The sequence below is a fragment of the Eupeodes corollae genome, chromosome 1 (genome assembly GCF_945859685.1).
Source record: "Eupeodes corollae chromosome 1, idEupCoro1.1, whole genome shotgun sequence".
Lineage (NCBI taxonomy): Eukaryota > Metazoa > Arthropoda > Insecta > Diptera > Syrphidae > Eupeodes > Eupeodes corollae.
In genome coordinates this window covers 34,091,768-34,111,068 of record NC_079147.1, presented here as the reverse complement: position 1 = coordinate 34,111,068, position 19,301 = coordinate 34,091,768, and the positions used below count along the sequence as shown (strand labels likewise).

The window sequence follows — 19,301 nt, the reverse complement described above, 5'->3', positions numbered from 1 at the left end:
GGTCAATATTGAAGTTTAAAAAATAGTTCATAATTACCTTCTAAAATTCGGAGGCAAATAGCTTCTTCATCGTCTATTATGTACATAAAATCCTCAAATACAACTTCAACTAACATTTTGTATCTATTTGTTTACCAACAAATACAAAAAGCTGACATCAATTTCCAAGTTTCTTAAAATTCAAACATCTGTTGAATCAGCTGTTTTGTCAGATACCTACATAACCCAGAAATTCTTGGATACCTTGAATTCCTTTTTTGACATCTCAGCTGTTTTTGATCAGCTGTTATTTTACACGTAAAAGACTAACAAAAAGGTATGTGGAAACCCTATCTGTCTGAGATTGAACGCAGCCAAACAGACATGATGAAAATAAAATATTGTGACATTTATTACAGCTGTCATCAAAGAATGCTCACGTTAAGATGTGGATTCGTAGTAAGAAAGCTTTCAAAACATCAGCCTAATATGCGCACACGCCCTTGACAATGAAGCAGAAGAGGAATTTCACTACTTCCTGGACGAAGCCTACGAAGCCTGTACGTGGGACGATGTCAGAGTCGTGCTCAGTGACTTCAATGCTTAAAACATCCTTGGTATGACGACCAATACGTTGTACTAAAGCAGGAGACGGATATCAGGAGCATCCGCAGCTTTTCAGCTCAGGTATTTCAAGGAGACTAATACTAGTCTGCAAGCCAATGGAATATGGTTATAAATCCGGCACGTAGGATCTTCAAAACAGCCATCGAAGCACGAAAATTGTAGACGTGTTTTAGTAACACCTGCTGATAGGGCCGGCTCGAATTGCCTACCTGCGAAATTCTTCAAATATTGAATTGATGTTCTGGTAGGGTACATGAACTAGCTCATCAACCAAGCATGGGAAGATGAAAGTATGCCCGATTACTGGTCAATTTGCTCAATATGCCCAATCTACAAATATGGCTATCCTATGTCCTGAAACAGTTATATAGAGGCATATCTGTGCTTAGTTGTCACCTATAAGAACTTATCCAACGTATGATGTGAGCGCCTTAAACCTTTCTGCGACACTGTGATCGGCACATACCAGAGTGGCTTAGGTCAGGCATATCAACGATAGACGAAATCTTCACATGCAAGCAAATCTTGGAAAAAACCAACGAATTTCAAGTCGAGACCCATCATCTTTTCATCGACTTCGTAACCTTAACTTCTATTAGCGATATCTGAACTGGGGATCCCGAAAAAACTGATCAACTATGCGGCACGACATTACAAAAAACTCAGTGCAACGTGCGAATGGGTAACAACTCATCCGAGGTATTCCAGACATGCGCAGGATTTAGACAAGTAGATGCGATATTATGTGATTTCTTCAATTTAATCTTGGAACAGATAGTGTGCAGGAGTGGCGTTAACACGAAAGGCACAGGCTTTGTGGATGACATATACATCTTCAGCTGCTAAAAGTGAGCTGCTCTAGAAGCATTTACAGCTATTAAGAAGAATGTAATAGTTGAACAAAACGCCACTATTGATATCAGTAATTTCGAGGTAATCAAGAAGTTTACCTACCTGGGAACAAATGTCGATTCCACTAACGAAATCTTAGTGGAAATCCGACAAAGAATTACTCGTAGCTTAGCAAACCGCTGCTACTTTGGTATAGTCAAAGAAATGGATTTAAAACTCCGAAGGTAAAGTTCACGTTGTACACAAATTTTGATTTAACCAGTTTTACTCCACGGCACTAAATGCTGGACTATAATTAAGAAAGAGAAATTAATACTGTACGCATTCGAGAAAAAAATACTTCGGCGAATATTTGGTTCTTTATGCAAAGAGGGAAGATTCAATCGTCAACAGTTCGAGCTGACTATACTGACTCGGCTACATCGAGCGAATGGACAACAACGCTCCAATAAAAAAAATCTTTGAATCCCAACCACCAGGTTCCAGACGACGAGGAAGACCGAAGCTCCGCTACAAGGGCCTTGCTGTTAATGACTCAAGAGCGCTTGGTTTCGCTGATTGGAGGGAGCTTGCTTTTCACGGTACTCTAAGTGATGGATTGCTTAAACCGATGCCGACGCTCGGCATGTGACACTAAGGGATTAATTCTGAAGTTATTGGAAACGCTTATTCCAATTTACAAAATAACATACATGATACATGACGACTTCGAACACCATTGGAATGCTGTGAAATTTTTTTATTTCAGGTACTTACAGAATAGTCGGTCGAAAAGAAGGAAGTAACAACACTTGGCTTTGAGAAGAAACTAATCCCCGAATCAGCACCGCACCTCCCAGCAAAGATGAGATTTTTGCCGCAATTAAAACACTTAAGAAAAACAAAGTGGTAGGACTTAATGGAATTTCCCCAGAGCTTTTACAAGCAGCGCCAACGTCATCAAGCGAACTGCTTCATCCGCTCATAAAAGAAGCCTGGACCACCGAAAGCTTCCCCCATGAGTGGAAGAAAGGAATTATCGTCAAGCTCCTAAAAACTTAGATCGTACAAAGTGCGAAAACTGGAAAGAATTTGCGTTCTACTTTCCGTTGCCAAAATAGTAGCAAAAGTCATGCTGCAACGCATCAGAAAACACCTTGAGGTCACACTCGATGCCGAACAAGGAGGATTCCGCGTTGGATCCTCCTGTATTGATCGTAACAGGGAGTATATCTGGTTAGCTTTGCGGAGGAGAGGCATCACAGAAAAACTATTTGCCATTATTAAAGCAGCATATGATGGATCCCATTGTCACATTCGGCAAGATGTTAGGTTGTCAGATAATTTTGAAATCCGTAGCGGAGTCAGACAGGGCTGTATTCTGTCGCCAAATTTTGTTTTTTTTTTTGTGGTAAGCGATGTACTGCGCTTAGATCTGTCAGGTAACGGAGGGATCCAATGGACTTTGACATCCTATTTAAAGCACTTGGATTACGAGGACGATGTTTGCTTACTCTCTCATAGGATCATTGATATCCATCAAATGACAAGTGTAGAGAGAGAAGCAGAAATTGTGTGGCTAAAAATTAATTCCGGTAAAATAAAAATGATCGGAACCCCACCATCGTCTCAAATAAATATTTCCTCGCAACCGGTGGAAAAAGTGGAGAGCTTTCAAAATCTTGGAAGTATCGTTTCCATCGAAGGGCGGAACCGAACAAGACGTCATCTGCCGCATCAGCAAAGCAAAAGTGACGTTCGGTATGCTGTCAAAAAATTGGAGGAGGAATAACTCTATCCGCTTAAGAACAAAGCTACGACTGTTTCGCACAAATGTCGAATCTGTGCTTCTTTATGGGTGCTGCACTTGGAAGGTTACTTCAGCCATAACAAGAGAGCTGCAAACCTTGTGAATGGATGTCTTCGTAACATCCAAAGGATTTTCTGGCCAAACCGTATACCAAATGAGGTCATTCATAGAAGGACAGGTCAGGAACATATAGAATCTATAATACGAAGACGTAAGTGGTAATGGATTGGACATACGCTTCAAAAAGTTTAAGTTTAAGACTGGTGGAATCCGCTCACACAAGAAGGAAGAAGAGCTGTACGACCGAAAAGCACATAGAGCAGGACAGTCGAGGCGGAATCAGCGTCACCAGGCAAGAGTTGGAGGAAGCTGAAACATATCCCTGGAAACTGTACACGATGGTGCGTAATCGAAGTAGAGGTCCTATGTCCCTTAAGGGGTTCCCAACGGACTTAAAAGGTCTGAGGACCTTAGTAAGTAAGTAAGTATACATGATTTTTCTTAAATTACGATTCTGACACCAAGAAACGATGTTTTTTTTTAAATAAATTCTAACATATTTGATTAATTACCAGGACATATAAGGGAGTATTTGTCAATAGACATAGACTCAGAGCAGAGCACTTCGAACCTAGTAGAGTTTCTTAACTCACATAAGCTGTCCAGTGTAGATGTAGAGTCACATAACAATTGAAATAAGGCGTGCCAGTAATGCTTATACGAAACACAAATGCCCCTCGATAAATAACTGTCCAAACTTCGAGTGAAACAACTTGGGTGAAATGTTAACCGGCGGCGGCATTATATTATTCCTTGAATCCCAATAATTTCTACAAATTTACCATTCCAATTCAAAAGACTGCAATTCCCCATTAAGCTAAGGGACAAGTTTAATTACTTCCAAGAATTAATTGATACTTTGTCCGCGACAAAAAGTTAATGGTAAGGGTTATTAACAGACCTCCAAAAAACGCTGTGAGTATTTGGCAAAAGAAAAGTATATAAGGGTTTTTGTAAACCAAAAAAGGACAAGACTTTCAACCCCCATTTTAAAGAAGAAAGGCTATAGCTTGAGAACAAACAAGCTATAAAGTAGGTTAAACTTCTTAAACTTCTTCCTCTCAGTACCGACACAAAACAATAGGAATATAACATCTTAATTACAATAAGAATTTAAGGTTTTTGAATGATTTGGATAAAACCACCCAAAAAATTAAAGAGGACCTTTGAAGAAGTGTTAAAGGCGAATAAACTATGGCCGTTTATGGTTCTTAGATTTAATGTCTCATAGGCTGCGTTAAATCTCAGAGCGACAGGGTATCCGAATAACTTTTTGTTAGTGTTTTACGTGTAAAATAACAGCTGATCAAAAAAAGCTGGGATGTCAAAAAAGGAATCCAAAGGTATCCGAGAATTTCTGGGTTATGTAGGTACCTGACAAAACAGCTGATTCAACAGATGTTTGAATTTTAAGAAACTTGAAAATTGATGTCAGCTTTTTGTATTTGTTGGTAAACAAAAAGATACAAAATGTTAGTTGAAGTTGTATTTGAGGATTTTATGTACATAATAGACGATGAAGAAGCTATTTGCCTCCAAATTTTAGAGTGTAATTATGATTAATTTTTTTTTAACTTAAAAATGGACTTATTTTCTCGTTTTATAGATGACCAATTTGCTAGGTCTTATACCTCCAGTCTAATGTCTAGCAAAATGAGCACAACTCTTAGCTAAATTGAACCTTTCTCCAGCTAATAAAAAACTTTCTTGCTTACTTAAGATCCAAACAAAAAACAACAGTTTTTTCTTCAAGTTAAAAATTCTTTTATTTTGTGCACTTTGCGCAAGAGATCCTAATAATTAATAATCAATTCATTAAAGATATCAAGACTAGTTGGTTCACATTTTATTGGTCATTCTAGTTAATGCTGCCCCTTGAATGTTTTTTAAAGAAGCGTTGGATAACCAAACGGATATATTATGCAACAAAAGTTCTTGCGTTGGTCCCACCATTAAGCTAAAATTGTATCTACTGTGAACAAACCAACTCAAAATCTAACCGCAAAGCAACTTCTGCTCCTTCGAAAATGAGATCGAAATTTTTTCAAACTATATCTAGGTATTGTCACTTCATAATAGTCTTCGTTTCTGTTAGGATAATTTTCTTCAGTTTTAATAAACACAAAACATTAGCAAATTAATATTTGAATCTGAATAATACATATTTTCCTATAGCTTCAAAATCTCGCAGTTTAACTGTGGCAGTGGCATCAGTACCTCAATGGCTCACATAAATGTGATCCCCTTGATATTCCAAAAAATACCTGTTTTTCATCTTTTTCAAAAGATCAGAAACAAACAATAACAAAATAATCTTACCTTCTTGCTTTGATTCGCATTTCTCTCTCCCTCTCTTCCTCTTCTTCTTTTTTAGCCTCTTGTACACTATCCCATGAATCACCAACTCCCGATGAACCATCATCTGGGCGTTCCTCATCTTCCATTCCCGAATCCTCCAAACTGATATGACAACTCGTCATCACTTCCTCCTTGCCGTTTGCACCAACCTCAATCCAATCGGATGTACGTATGCGAGAGCTCTCCGGACCGCAAGGCGACGAATCCGTCGAACATCCCGATGGGCAACGCTGTCGTGCCCGTTTAATTTTATTCGTATTGCCATTGCCATTCAATGGAAGTGTTAGAGCACTTCCAGTGCCACTATCGTCCATCGATTTATCATCCATCGACTTCTCCGATCTGGCTTCGAAGATTTTCTCATCGTCTTCCGACTTTTCCTCCCCATCATGGTATCCATGGAATTCTCTGCGGAAACTGTAGTCCGAACGTGTATTCAATTGATCAACCGAACTTGACCGTTGACGCATAGCAGCTAACTCAGAGATTAGCATTTCGTGGAAGACGATTTTCTTCTCTGGCGGTATGGGATCTTCTAGCTTTGTCATGGATGGGGAAGGGGGTACGGTGCAGATCTGTTGAGATCTATTTCCATTTTGATCCAGCTCACTGGGATTAGATTCCCTACCTGTTCCTGATGATGTCATCCATGATTCACTTCGATTTAAATGGGACGACGCAGCCGAGGTCTTTGCTTGGCTTTTGGACTCCTTGGAGTGACTAACGATTTCGGAGAATAACCTTTCGGCGGCATTTTTCAAATTATTTTTCAAGTCAAATGTTCTGCCCGACATGAAGCCATTGCTAATGCGAGAATGCGTATTTGTATGTCCGTTTCCGTTGGTGTTGCTGTTGCCATTTCCATTTCCATTGTCGGTGTCATTGATATTATTATTAGCATCGCCATTGGAAATTGTCGCAATAGTTATGGTCGACCTCGTGAAATTATCAAGCGTTGTCTTGGAGCGGCGCAGAAAACCCCCAGGAGGCTTATTCGCAACCAATGTCCTCGGTTTGGGTTGTGGGGGATTTGTTGCCAATGAAGGACTGCCATTGTTATTCTTTTCAACGATAACAACCTCTGTTCGGTGGTTATCGATTGCCGCCGACGTCGACGACGACGTTGAGGACATGGAGGACAACGATGGATTGTTATTGTTTTTCGAGAGGCTATTGTCTCCTCCTTTGACATTTATTGGCACTGGAGCAGTTGGCTTTGGTGGTTTTTTCGATGCCACCATAGGCTTGGCCTGCAGTTGGGGTATTGGTGGTGCTGGAGCATGTCCCCCCCTTTCAATCACTATCGTTGAACCACAACCACCACCGCAAGTGCTATCGGCAGTATTGAAAGAGTACCTCTTCTCTCGTTCCCGTTCTCGTTCACGTTCCCGTTGCTCCTGCCTTTTTTGCAAATTGAAAGATGGCGATTTATAGACAACGGTTCTTCCATCTTCTGGTGCTGATGGTTTTGATGAAGATGATGGTACTGTAGATGTCGAAGAAGCAGAAGATACTACAGTTGATTTAACTCCTGTTGACAAGCGATTAGACGACGTTGACGATGATGGTGTAGCTGTTCCAGATGAAGAGACTCTTCCTATATCCACGGTACGGGTTTTTAATAATATCGCATGTGGCCGTGGAGGAACTGGCGGTCCAGCTCTCCTTACTGTAGCCATGATTATTTTAAAGGTAGGTACTCTCTTTCAAGTTTGCCTTTTTCTTATTTTATTTTGTTAACCTTTTCTGTTTTGCTATGTTGTTCGCGTGAAACGAGAACAAGATGTAAACAGAGAGATAGGCCTCCAACAAAGATGGAAAAATAAAAATATTAAACTAGAAATCCGAACCAGAACAACACTAGTTTTATTTTCTAGGTCACTATTTGAATACACTTATCGATAGACAAGAATGCAAAATATATCGATTTCCCTACTAACTATCATTACAGTTGTGTTCGTAATTTTAATTTTTAATTCACTGCAATATTTTTTGTTTTTTAATTTAGTTTAAGTTCCACTCCGCAAAACATATGCGTATAACTTTGATTCCCCGATTAAGATACCTCATTAAAACTTTGATTCAATTTCTCGTCTTTAGACTTTAGGATCTGAGTTTAAATTTTGTTTAGTTAAGCTTGAAAATGCACTTTTCCATATTAACTCTGAACGGTGGTGCTACCGAATTCCAAATAAAATAACATTTAAAAGACCGTCACTAGCGTAACCGAATATTTCTGTTCGAAAGTCCGTCGTTAACTGAATGAAACTATACAAGGTGCTCACCTTTCTTCATGCAGTGGTTTCAGTGCTCAGAGCTTAGATACTTTAACTCTATAAGCTGGTTTTTTATCGATTGAGATACACCAACTTTAAGAGATACTTTTATGGGAGCTGCATTTGGGGCTTTTTGTTGGCTCTTCGTGGTTACCACTCATGTTGAAATACATTTTTTTTAACTTCATTTTTTATTTTTTATCTTTGTCGTTTGAATAAAAGTTGTTTACTTGTTTATAATGCCTTTAATAAAAATCTTGATGGACTTGAAACTTGTGTGAAAAGTTTTTTGTAGACAACAATATTTTTGGTTGTTTCTGAGTTTGAAATTTATGACACTTAAAAAACTAACTTGTTACCTTGGTCGAAATGTACCTTCAAAGAATGCAATTGACTGCAAATGAAGTCACTCTTGTTGCCTTGTTATCTGACGTTGTCAGAACTTGCCTTAAAGTTTCATTTTATTATTAGAAGACATTTGTATTAATGGCAAAATACCAGAAAAACCGCGAAAAAAATCAAAATGAAGAAATTTCATTCAGCTTGAAATCATAGAGTGTTGTTAAAATTGGCAATACCTGAACAAAAAGAAATCGATTTTCATGGTTTTGTCGGCTTTTTTTCATGTTGAGATCAAAAACCTCGAATATAAATAGGACCTTTTAAAAAATTAATTAGCGTCTTAGGTGTTGACTAAAAAAAAGTATGTTGCTGCAAGAATGGATTTCACAATAATATAGATTATGAAGCTATGATTTTGTATGTTATCTCACTTTTTTGAAAAAATACCCCGGTTATGCATAAACAATATTATAGAAACTATAATTTATATATTCAACCTTTTAATTATTCGTTTTCAGCTAAATCTTTGTATACATTTCTTCATATACACAATGATTTTTTATTGCAACTTAGCATCAGCATTAAGATTCTTGGTATCTATATATATAAAAATCAATGTCACTTTTCGTTGTAATGTTATAACTCAACAATGCCTTTACCGATTTGGTTAATTTTGGTCTTGAATTATTCGTGGAATTCCAGAGAAGGTTTGTACGTAAAGAAAATTTAAAAAAAATCTTGAGAAAGTATAAAACCAACGCCTTTCTATGCTCCCATATACAAACAATTTGTACTAATACTTAAAAGCCAATTTGAACCTTTGGAAAAACAATCGAAGAAAGTAATGTTAGTATTGTCAAACAAATTAAATGTGATCATATGTCATTTCATTTTATAAGCTGTAATTATTGCTTTATTTATATTTATATTATTATTATATTTTCCAAAATATTGTGAAGTTACAATGCCACGAGCAAGACGACTAAACAAATGCAGAGTGTTTTTATTTGCGATTGTTATTAGTTAACGTCAATAAACATTATATGACAGAAGATATTTTAATTCGTATGCGTCATCATGAAAGAAATCCCGATTTGTTGATTACCTTGAAAATGTACAACGAAGTTTTAATAATAATTGAAGATATGTGTCTAACAATTGTAAATAAAGTATTAGCACAATTGGGTATGAGAGCACCAAATCGTGAGATACATGATTTTTTTGATCGTGAATTGCAACGTGAGCAGGAGTTCAATTCTAATGATTTACGTTTATTTGTACAATCGAATATTACCAAATTGAATATTCAACAAAAACATGTACATGTGTATATGACATAATCATGCAAGCCGTTACCAATAATGCAGGTGGATTATATTTCTTGGATGCACCTGGTGGTACAGGCAAAACTTTCGTTGTATCATTGATTTTAGCGACTATTCGATCGGAACAGACAATTGCATTGGCACTTGCATCTTCGGGAATTGCTGCTACATTATTAGAAGGTGGTCGGACCGCACACTCTGCATTAAAATTGCCATTGAATGTACAGGTGATTGAAACTCCAACTTGCAATATTTTGAGAAATTCTGCTATGGCAAAAGTTATGCGATTAACGAATACAAAATCAATAGAAGCATTTAATCGAACAATGCAAGTTTAACGCGGTAATCAACAGCTTTTTGGTGGTGCTCTGATATTGCTGTCAGGGGACTTTCGTCAAACATTGCCTGTTATTCCTCAATCAACTCTTGCTGATGAAATAAACGCCTGTTTGAAGTCATCAGTTCTTTGGAGATATGTACGAAAGTTGACACTGAGCATTAATATGCGTATTCACCTACATAATGATGCAACTGCCTATGATTTTTCAAAACAATTGTTGGAAATTGGTGATGGCAAAATACCAATCGACAGTACCAACGGATTGATCACTTTACCGAACAATTTTTGTACAATTGCGCAATCTATAGATGAGTTGATTGAATGTGTTTTTCCGAATATTCTTCAGAATTACAGAAATCATCATTGGTTGAGAGAACGCACCATTTTAGCACCGAAAAGCATTCATATCAATGCCATTAATTTTCAAATTCAAGCGAAACTGCCAGGTGTAGTCACAACATATAAATCAATTGACAGTGTTATGAATCAAGATGAGGCAATGAATTATCCAATTGAATTTTTAAATTCATTGGAACCGGCTGGTATACCAGCGCATTGCTTGAATCTGAAAATTGGTTCTTTGATTATATTATTGTGAAATATAAATCCACCAAAACTGTGTAATGGCACCAGATTGGCAGTGAAAAAGTTACAGCCAAATTTGATTGAAGCTACAATATTATCTGGTAAATCAAGAGGAGAAGTGTGTTTGATACCGCGTATCCCTTTGATTCCAACTGATATGCCATTTGAATTCAAAAGATTACAATATCCTGTGCGTTTATCATTTGCGATGTCCATAAATAAGGCCCAAGGACAAACACTTCACGTTTGTGCTATCAATTTGGAGGAATCATGTTTTTCACATGGCCAACTTTATGTTGCCTGCTCCAGAGTTGGTACCCCCAACTGTTTATTTATTCATACTCAAAATGGAAAAACAAAAAATATTGTTTATCCAACTGTTTTACACTAACACATAGTAAGAGTACCAAATTATTTTTTAATTTTTAGTTTTTACTGTTTACTGATAAATATAATAATGTAAATATAATGGAGTTTTAAATAGCTAGCAATTTAAAATATTTTTTTGTTTGAATAAATGCCTTATACGTAGCGAAGCACCTACCGGGCAGCTAGTATGTAATAAAATGCTCCCTACGTATTGATGCTTACGATTAGTTTTTCTTTTAAAAGGCTACTAAATTGCCTGACATTAAATTCCTCCAAATGTAATACCCAATGTGTGTTTTGTTTATGCATGGCATTTCATTAGTTGATAAATAAATTATCCTACACTTAGGGCTTTACCAATAATAAATCTCTAAACACGCGATATTGTTAAAACAAAATATTCATTACCCTTGGTATGATTCAGTTAGATTTTACAGACAATCATATCAAATTCCAGTGGAGGAAATAAAGCTAAATTTATTTAAATGCACAATTCTCGTCCATTGGCAAATAAATTATCCATAAAACTCAGATTCTGGTGGATTTGATGGGGATGGTATGGTTTGTTTGGAATACAAAAATATTCTGAAAATAATTGCAAATCATATCGGACAATATTCTACTTGTCATCATAATCATCAAGCCATATTGCATCGAAATCAAATTCTGCGGTATCTTCAACAAAATCCAGAGTGAAAATTTCAGCAATTTCAACAAGGTTTTCCACTACCGGTCTCCCTCTGAGATCCTCTGACTCTTACTTGTTTCGGCGTCAATTCAAAGCCACTTGCCAGAAATGTTGCAGAAATATTTTGCCAGGCTATAGCTTTGGCTTTTAATAACTTACCATCATTTAGCTCAGAATCTATAACATGCGCAAGTGATCTAGCTACTTCGACCAATAAAAATAAAATAAAATATTTCAAACCCTTAGAAGATCTTTCTTCAAGAAAATAAAGTTGAGTCCTAAGAAAAACACGATACAATAAAGATACTTCTTAATAAAGAAAGTCTAGAAATCTTTTTATATTTGCGTCATAACACCCCTCCCATCTAACAAGGAAACCATAATATTTTGTTTTTCTTTAAGACCAATCTTCTCACTCTAGAGTTATGTTAAACTTTATGGAAAATTGTTTTTTTTTTATTATTTTATAATTTTTTTTGATTTTCTGAAAACCTTTAGGTTAAAAATAAAAAGCGAAGAAAGTGCAAAATTTTAGCAAACATCACAAACAGGGAACCAAAAATTAGGAATAACCGACTTAAACGCATTGTCTGGTGTATATAGTAACTGGTCTTTTAAAAAAAGTGTATAGAAATGTCTACACTGGTTCTGGTATCCTAACTTTAAAGTTTTGTTTCAAAAGCTAACAGCTTTGCTTTTTACTGCAAAGTAAAAGTAAAGGGTGGTAAAATTTTAATGGCCGATGTTGATTTTGAATTATGATTATGTATATCGGCCCAATGGCGGCACACTTCCATCCGATGGTCCAAATTTTCGTTGCTAGCTTATCGACGTAAACCTTTTTTCAATTAACCCCAAAAAAAGAAGTCAAACGGCGTCAAATCACATGATCTTGGTGGTCAATTGACATCACCACTATATGATGGCCATTGAATTTGTAGCGCAACAGAGCCATTGTTTCGTTAGCCCACCCTCATTTTGGAAAAAAATACGTCCCGATGATGCCGCCAGCCTATATAAACCGCTCCAAAAAGACGTTCTTTGTGGGTGCATTGGTTTTTCGACAGTCACTCTTGGATTCTCGTTTGGCCAAATGTGACAACACTGCAAATTCAGTGTGGTGAAAACGTGTCTCATCAATGATTTTCCTCGAAAACTGAACATCCACTGTTAATGGTCAAAAGTTCTTCAGTCAATTACATTTGTAAGTGTATAAATGCAAATCTTTATGCATAATATTCATCAAATTCGAGCCAAAACCACTCTTGGGTTTTCCGGCCTGCAATTTGTAAATTCTGCTGATAAGCTGAAAATTACATTACATACTACTCAGCACATAAATGTATAGAGTAGAGATACAGCACCTTGAGCGACTAAGACTATATAAGGTGATAACAACACAAGACAGAACACAGAGGAGAAAGAACAACAGACAGAAAGAACACATGACAACAGCATGCGGTAGGTTTCGAGATGGTCCCCATCTGTCTACTTACCTACTCGTAGCTCACTGATGCTTGATTTCGGTGATTGATGGAAACCGAAGCTTTATCAGTGACTAAGCCGTTAGCTTGAAAATTATTTTTCCATACAAATTCAGATCATTTGATGCATTCCAATCGATAAAGCTACGATTTGAGTTCTTGACCATCGAAGAATCGACAGTAGTAATAATCTTAGTTCTTCTTAAGCGATGTAAAATATTTCGATTTTACATATCACTAAGTTGTCTCAGCATGTATTAGTTTTTTTCCGACCGGGAAGGTGCTTCCTTCCGAGTTGTGGCTTAAAATTATCACCGTGTTTGTAGTAAATTTTAACAATTTTGAGTATGCGATGTTGAAACTTGATCCATTTAGTTGCAGTTGCAAATAGTTGCAGTAAAAACTTTTTTTATTTAACAACCCGTTATTTTTTCAACTTAACAACTTCGTGCATTTTTGAATGAAATCTGTCAAAGGTCTCACAATACTTGCCATTGAGCCGACAGTCAGATTTTGACAAATATCTCAAAATTTCATTGTCAAAAGGTTAACTGATTCGAATTTACGTCCTCGCTGTAGACTTATTTAGCCATAGAGACATTGATAGCAATTGGCAGATGGCTTACACAAAGACTAGTAAAACAATTTTAATGGCTGACACTGACGTTTCCGGCAGTATTGTCAAATAAAAGTTCTGTCTATAGTAAGACATTTAGAACAATTTCTTAGCTGACTTTTCTTTAATCTGACTATCGTTTGCACTGCCGGCCTCCTGCCTTTTTTGGGGTAGAATAAGTCAAAACCTGCTCTTAACCAACCTTAATGGCAACCATAGTCATTTATACGCAGTCTAAGAGAATGTCTGTAGGAATTTTGTATAAATTCTCTCTAACTCTCGCTCTTTAATTGACAAACTTGGAACTGTTTATAAAGTGCCCACATGATATTAATGTGAGGTTTAAGTTGATAGACAAAAGAGCTGCATTACATTTAACTGCCTAGGCGGGCGCGGCAGCGGCTTCGGCAGCCTACCCACAACCCACACCCACCCACCTCCACAATATGGTTGTTAAGGGAAATTATATTGCGCGTTTTAAATTAAATTATCAGTAATTTGGTTAATTAAAGTTGAATTATATTTTGTTTTTATTCACGTTTTGTGGCTGCTCCTATGGGATTTTTAGGCATCAAAATGGTAAATGAAATTGTACGTACTTTTGATAAAAGGGAAATTTAAAAATAATGAATGAATGATGGTTGTCACTTCGCAGGTGCGTAATGGAAAAGAAATGGTTTGGGAAATGGAAGTAAAATTGGAAGTCATTGTACTATAAAACTTAAATCACTTGAATGCAGACAAAGCAGACATCAAAAATTATTAATTTAATGATTGGCGAAATTTAGAAAAGATGATATAATGTTGTCATTTATGTTATGTCAAAACACCCACAACGTGTGCTTTGGGTATAATGCAAATTGCCATCTTATTATCAATTACAGTTTTGCAAACTTAAATTAATAGAAAAATAAATGCTCGAAAATATTCGATACGTGTATACAACATATCGCCGGCGGCACGGCCGGCGGCGGAAAGCAAAATCCTATGGAGCTAGACCAATTTTGCTATGACTTGTAGGTTTCCGTGCTCTGTGAAAAAAGCTGTCAATTGAATTTTTATTAAAAATTTAATAAAAGTTAGCAACAATGTTTTGGATAAATTATAGATTTAATTTGATTTTAATATCTAACAATTCTGTGTATTTGTAGATTTTAATTTTTATAAAAAAAATTGACTCATGATGAATGTTGACAGATTATACTGAATGTTGAAAACAAAATTTTTTATAAGATCAAATTGTTTTGAAGCCATTAGCTTTAATTTTTGAAAAGAAATTTAAGTCGAAAATCTATTTTTACCAAAATTAATAATGTTTTTTTTTTAGTTCAATTTTTTCAAAATTTGACCAGATTTCAAAAATTGTATGCTTAGTTGCATAAAATTATTCTATCATTTTTTGTTCCTAAATTATTCTATTTCCTTATAGGACTTTCAAAAAAATTGAGCGGGAGGTTGTTACCCTAAATATCTCTTGAACTTATAAAGGGTGATTTTTTTGAGGTTAGGATTTTCATGCATTAGTATTTGACAGATCACGCGAGATTTCAGACATGGTGTCAAAGAGAAAGATGCTCAGTATGCTTTGACATTTCATCATTAATAGACTTACTAACGAGCAACGCTTGCAAATCATTGAATTTTATTACCAAAATCAGTGTTCGCGCTTTACGTCCGATTTATGGTCTACATAATCGACCAAGTAAGCAAACAATTAATGCGATTGTGACGAAGTTTCGCACTCAGTTTACTTTATTGGACATTAAATCAACCACACGAATGCGTACAGTGCGTACAGAAGAGAATATTGCGTCTGTTTCTGAGAGTGTTGCTGAAGACCGTGAAATGTCGATTCGTCGCCGTTCGCAGCAATTGGGTTTGTGTTATTCGACCACATGGAAGATTTTACGCAAAGATCTTAGTGTAAAACCGTATAAAATACAGCTCGTACAAGAACTGAAGCCGAACGATCTGCCACAACGTCGAATTTTCAGTGAATGGGCCCTAGAAAAGTTGGCAGAAAATCCGCTTTTTTATCGACAAATTTTGTTCAGCGATGAGGCTCATTTCTAGTTGAATGGCTACGTAAATAAGCAAAATTGCCGCATTTGGAGTGAAGAGCAACCAGAAGCCGTTCAAGAACTGCTCATGCATCCCGAAAAATGCACTGTTTGGTGTGGTTTGTACGCTGGTGGAATCATTGGACCGTATTTTTTCAAAGATGCTGTTGGACGCAACGTTACGGTGAATGGCGATCGCTATCGTTCAATGCTAACAAACTTTTTGTTGCCAAAAATGGAAGAACTGAACTTGGTTGACATGTGGTTTCAACAAGATGGCGCTACATGCCACACAGCTCGCGATTCTATGGCCATTTTGAGGGAAAACTTCGGAGAACAATTCATCTCAAGGAATGGACCGTTAAGTTGGCCACCAAGATCATGTGGTTTGACGCCTTTAGACTATTTTTTGTGGGGCTACGTCAAGTCTAAAGTCTACACAAATAAGCCAGCAACTATTCCAGCTTTGGAAGACAACATTTCCGAAGAAATTCGGGCTATTCCGGCCGAAATGCTCTAAAAAGTTACCCAAAATTGGGCTTTCCGAATGGACCACCTAAGACGCAACCGCGGTCAACATTTAAATGAAATTATCTTCAAAAAGTAAATGTCATAGACCAATCTAACGTTTCAAATAAAGAATCGATGAGATTTTGCAAATTTTATGCGTTTTTTTTTTAAAAAAAGTTCTCAAGCTCTTAACAAATCACCGTTTATCTATAGATTTGAATTAAATTGTATATTATATATTTTGAAGCCATACAAAATATGTAAGAGTTTGATAATCATCAAATAATAGTTTTTTTATGAATCTAATATTATTGTGTGCTATAACGTTTTTGACATCTGTTAAAATTTTTAGAGAAATCTATGTCACAATTTAATTAGAACCTAATAGAAATACCAATAGATATTTGTTAAAATTGATTTTCGACTAAAATATCTTGGGCACAGTTGCGCCACCAATTTTATTTATTATTTTAAATTAATTTAAAAAACAAAGGTTTTGAAATTCTATGTTGAGGATTCTTAAACCCTTAAGAACATTGTGCTTTACCCTTACCTCAAAAACACCGTGTTACCTTTTAGAGCTGTATTGAAATGATCCGTCCATGAGAGGAATAAAAAGGTGTGATTTGAACTCGCAACAAAATCTTTTGGGAAAGTATTGCTTGTATTGTTCACCGGAGAAACATCTATTTATGTATATGGGTAGTGTATAAACTATTTACTCAGATGTTAATTAAACAAAATAGAAAAATTATAAAAATTACTTTTTAATAATATCTTCCATCAATTCGCGTGCTTCCTTTGTCCAATCGCCATTTGGAAGATCAATATCTGCCTAACCTAAAAGAAATATCTGCAGTCGGAATTCACTTCGTTTGTTCTAATATTCAGCATTCCCTTTGAATGCCTTATAAGTTTTTCGACTTAAAATGACCTCAGGAACCTTTATGGTTTTTTTTGTGATAAAGACTATGACACCATGCTATTCCATTGTTTGAATCCTTCAATTATTAAAAGCTAAATCCATCATTTAATTCGGGATACCAATTTTCGTCATCCATATCTTAAGAACTAGTAGAGATATGGACTTAAATAAGTTGTGAAAGACATTCAAAAAATTGGGTGTGTGTTTTATACCATAGCAATCAAAAAACAAGTTAAAATTTCAGTTCACTCCAAATATCTCACGAACCAATACAGTAGCGACTGCAATTAAGTTTCCTTGAATGTAATGTGAAGTGATGCCGAATCCATATAATTTTGAGAAAAATTAAGTTACCGGTTGTCACCTCGAATATTTTAGGTACCTTCAGAATAATTGTCTTCAACGAAGAATAACGTTTTTGACATCTGGTAAAATTTTTGAGAAAAATAGAAACACAACTAAAAGTTTGGAAAACAATGATTTCCGACTCAATATTTTGGTAAAAGTTTACGATATTGCCTACAAATTAGTTTTATTTTACAAAAAATGCTGTTTTCAACATTTATTGAAATTTTAAAAAAATCCAAAAGTTAAAAAAAGAATCTACAAAAAATACTACACAAATTAGTAAAAATTGATCTTCGATTCGTATATTTCGAGAATTAATGTTTATTTATAGGAAATAAAAGCTTAAAAAAAACTGCTAAAATTGATAAACAACATTTTTTAACTTAGAATGTCGGTAACAAAAGCAGATATTGAAATTAAACTAATTTTATCATATGTTTAATATTCTAGCTAACTTTAAGCTAATTTCTTAGAAAAATTAAATTGACAACTTTTTTTGCACACAACAGCTACAAAAATAATAAAAAATATTTTCGATTTAAGTAAACGGTGATTTTTTAAGAGCTTGAGAACTTTTAAAAAAAAAAAAAACGCATACAATTTGCAAAATCTCATCGATTCTTTATTTGAAACGTTAGATTGGTCCATGACATTTACTTTTTGAAGATAATTTCATTTAAATGTTGACCACGGCTGCGTCTTAGGTGGTCCAATCGGAAAGTCCAATTTTGGGTAACTTTTTCGAGCATTTCGGCCGGAATAGCCCGAATTTCTTCGGAAATGTTGTCTTCCAAAGCTGGAATAGTTGCTGGCTTATTTGTGTAGACTTTAGACTTGACGTAGCCCCACAAAAAATAGTCTAAAGGCGTCAAATCGCATGATCTTGGTGGCCAACTTACCGGTCCATTCCTTGAGATGAATTGTTCTCCGAAGTTTTCCCTCAAAATGGCCATAGAATCGCGAGCTGTGTGGCATGTAGCGCCATCTTGTTGAAACCACATGTCAACCAAGTTCAGTTCTTCCATTTTTGGCAACAAAAAGTTTGTTAGCATTGACGATAGCGATCGCCATTCGCCGTAACGTTGCGTCCAACAGCATCTTTGAAAAAATACGGTTCAATGATTCCACCAGCGTACAAACCACACAAAACAGTGCATTTTTCGGGATGCATGGGCAGTTCTTGAACGGCTTCTGGTTGCTCTTCACTCCAAATGCGGAAATTTTGCTTATTTACGTAGCCATTCAACCAGAAATGAGCCTCATCGCTGAACAATATTTGTCGATAAAACCACATTTCGAACCAAACACTGATTTTGGTAATAAAATTCAATGATTTGCAAGCGTTGCTCGTTAGTAAGTCTATTCATGATGAAATGTCAAAGCATACTGAGCATCTTTCTCTTTGACACCATGTCTGAAATCCCGCGTGATCTGTCAAATACTAATGCATGAAAATCCTAACCTCAAAAAAATCACCCTTTATTACGAAAAGAAAGACAAATATTGACCTAAATTTGTTTTTTGTCTAGCAGTTTTTTTTTTAAGTTTTTGAAAACTTTATAAAAAAAAAGATATTGTTTTTAAATGGGCACCATTTTGTGTGTAAAGTGTAAGCTCCCCACATGAATAAAATAAATAAATCCTCTTACTTAAACAGAGAAAGTGAGGAATGCGTTTGCTTTGTATTTTCTCTAATTCCTTGTTATCAATATCAATCCTCGTCGGAACTCTTAAGTAATTTGTTTGATTCCACTCTCTCATTATAAAG

General features: G+C 35.8%; 1 protein-coding gene and 1 long non-coding RNA gene across 2 annotated transcripts in view; one reads left to right on the top strand and one right to left on the bottom strand.

Moving 5' to 3' along the window:
* The window catches only part of LOC129954206 (rho GTPase-activating protein gacZ), a 112,913-nt gene extending 104,980 nt beyond the window's left edge, over positions 1 to 7,933 (bottom strand). Inside the window, exon 1 of the mRNA XM_056067952.1 lies at positions 5,627 to 7,933. Within this exon, the coding sequence (XP_055923927.1) occupies positions 5,627 to 7,344 (1,718 nt within the window). The 5' untranslated portion in view covers positions 7,345 to 7,933. The remainder of the gene's footprint in view (positions 1 to 5,626) is intronic.
* Positions 7,934 to 14,049: 6,116 nt separating this feature from the next.
* On the top strand, positions 14,050 to 14,617 carry LOC129942668 (uncharacterized). The gene is made up of 2 exons (XR_008781073.1): positions 14,050 to 14,281; positions 14,346 to 14,617. It is a non-coding gene; the product is annotated as an uncharacterized LOC129942668 (long non-coding RNA).
* Positions 14,618 to 19,301: the final 4,684 nt, after the last annotated feature.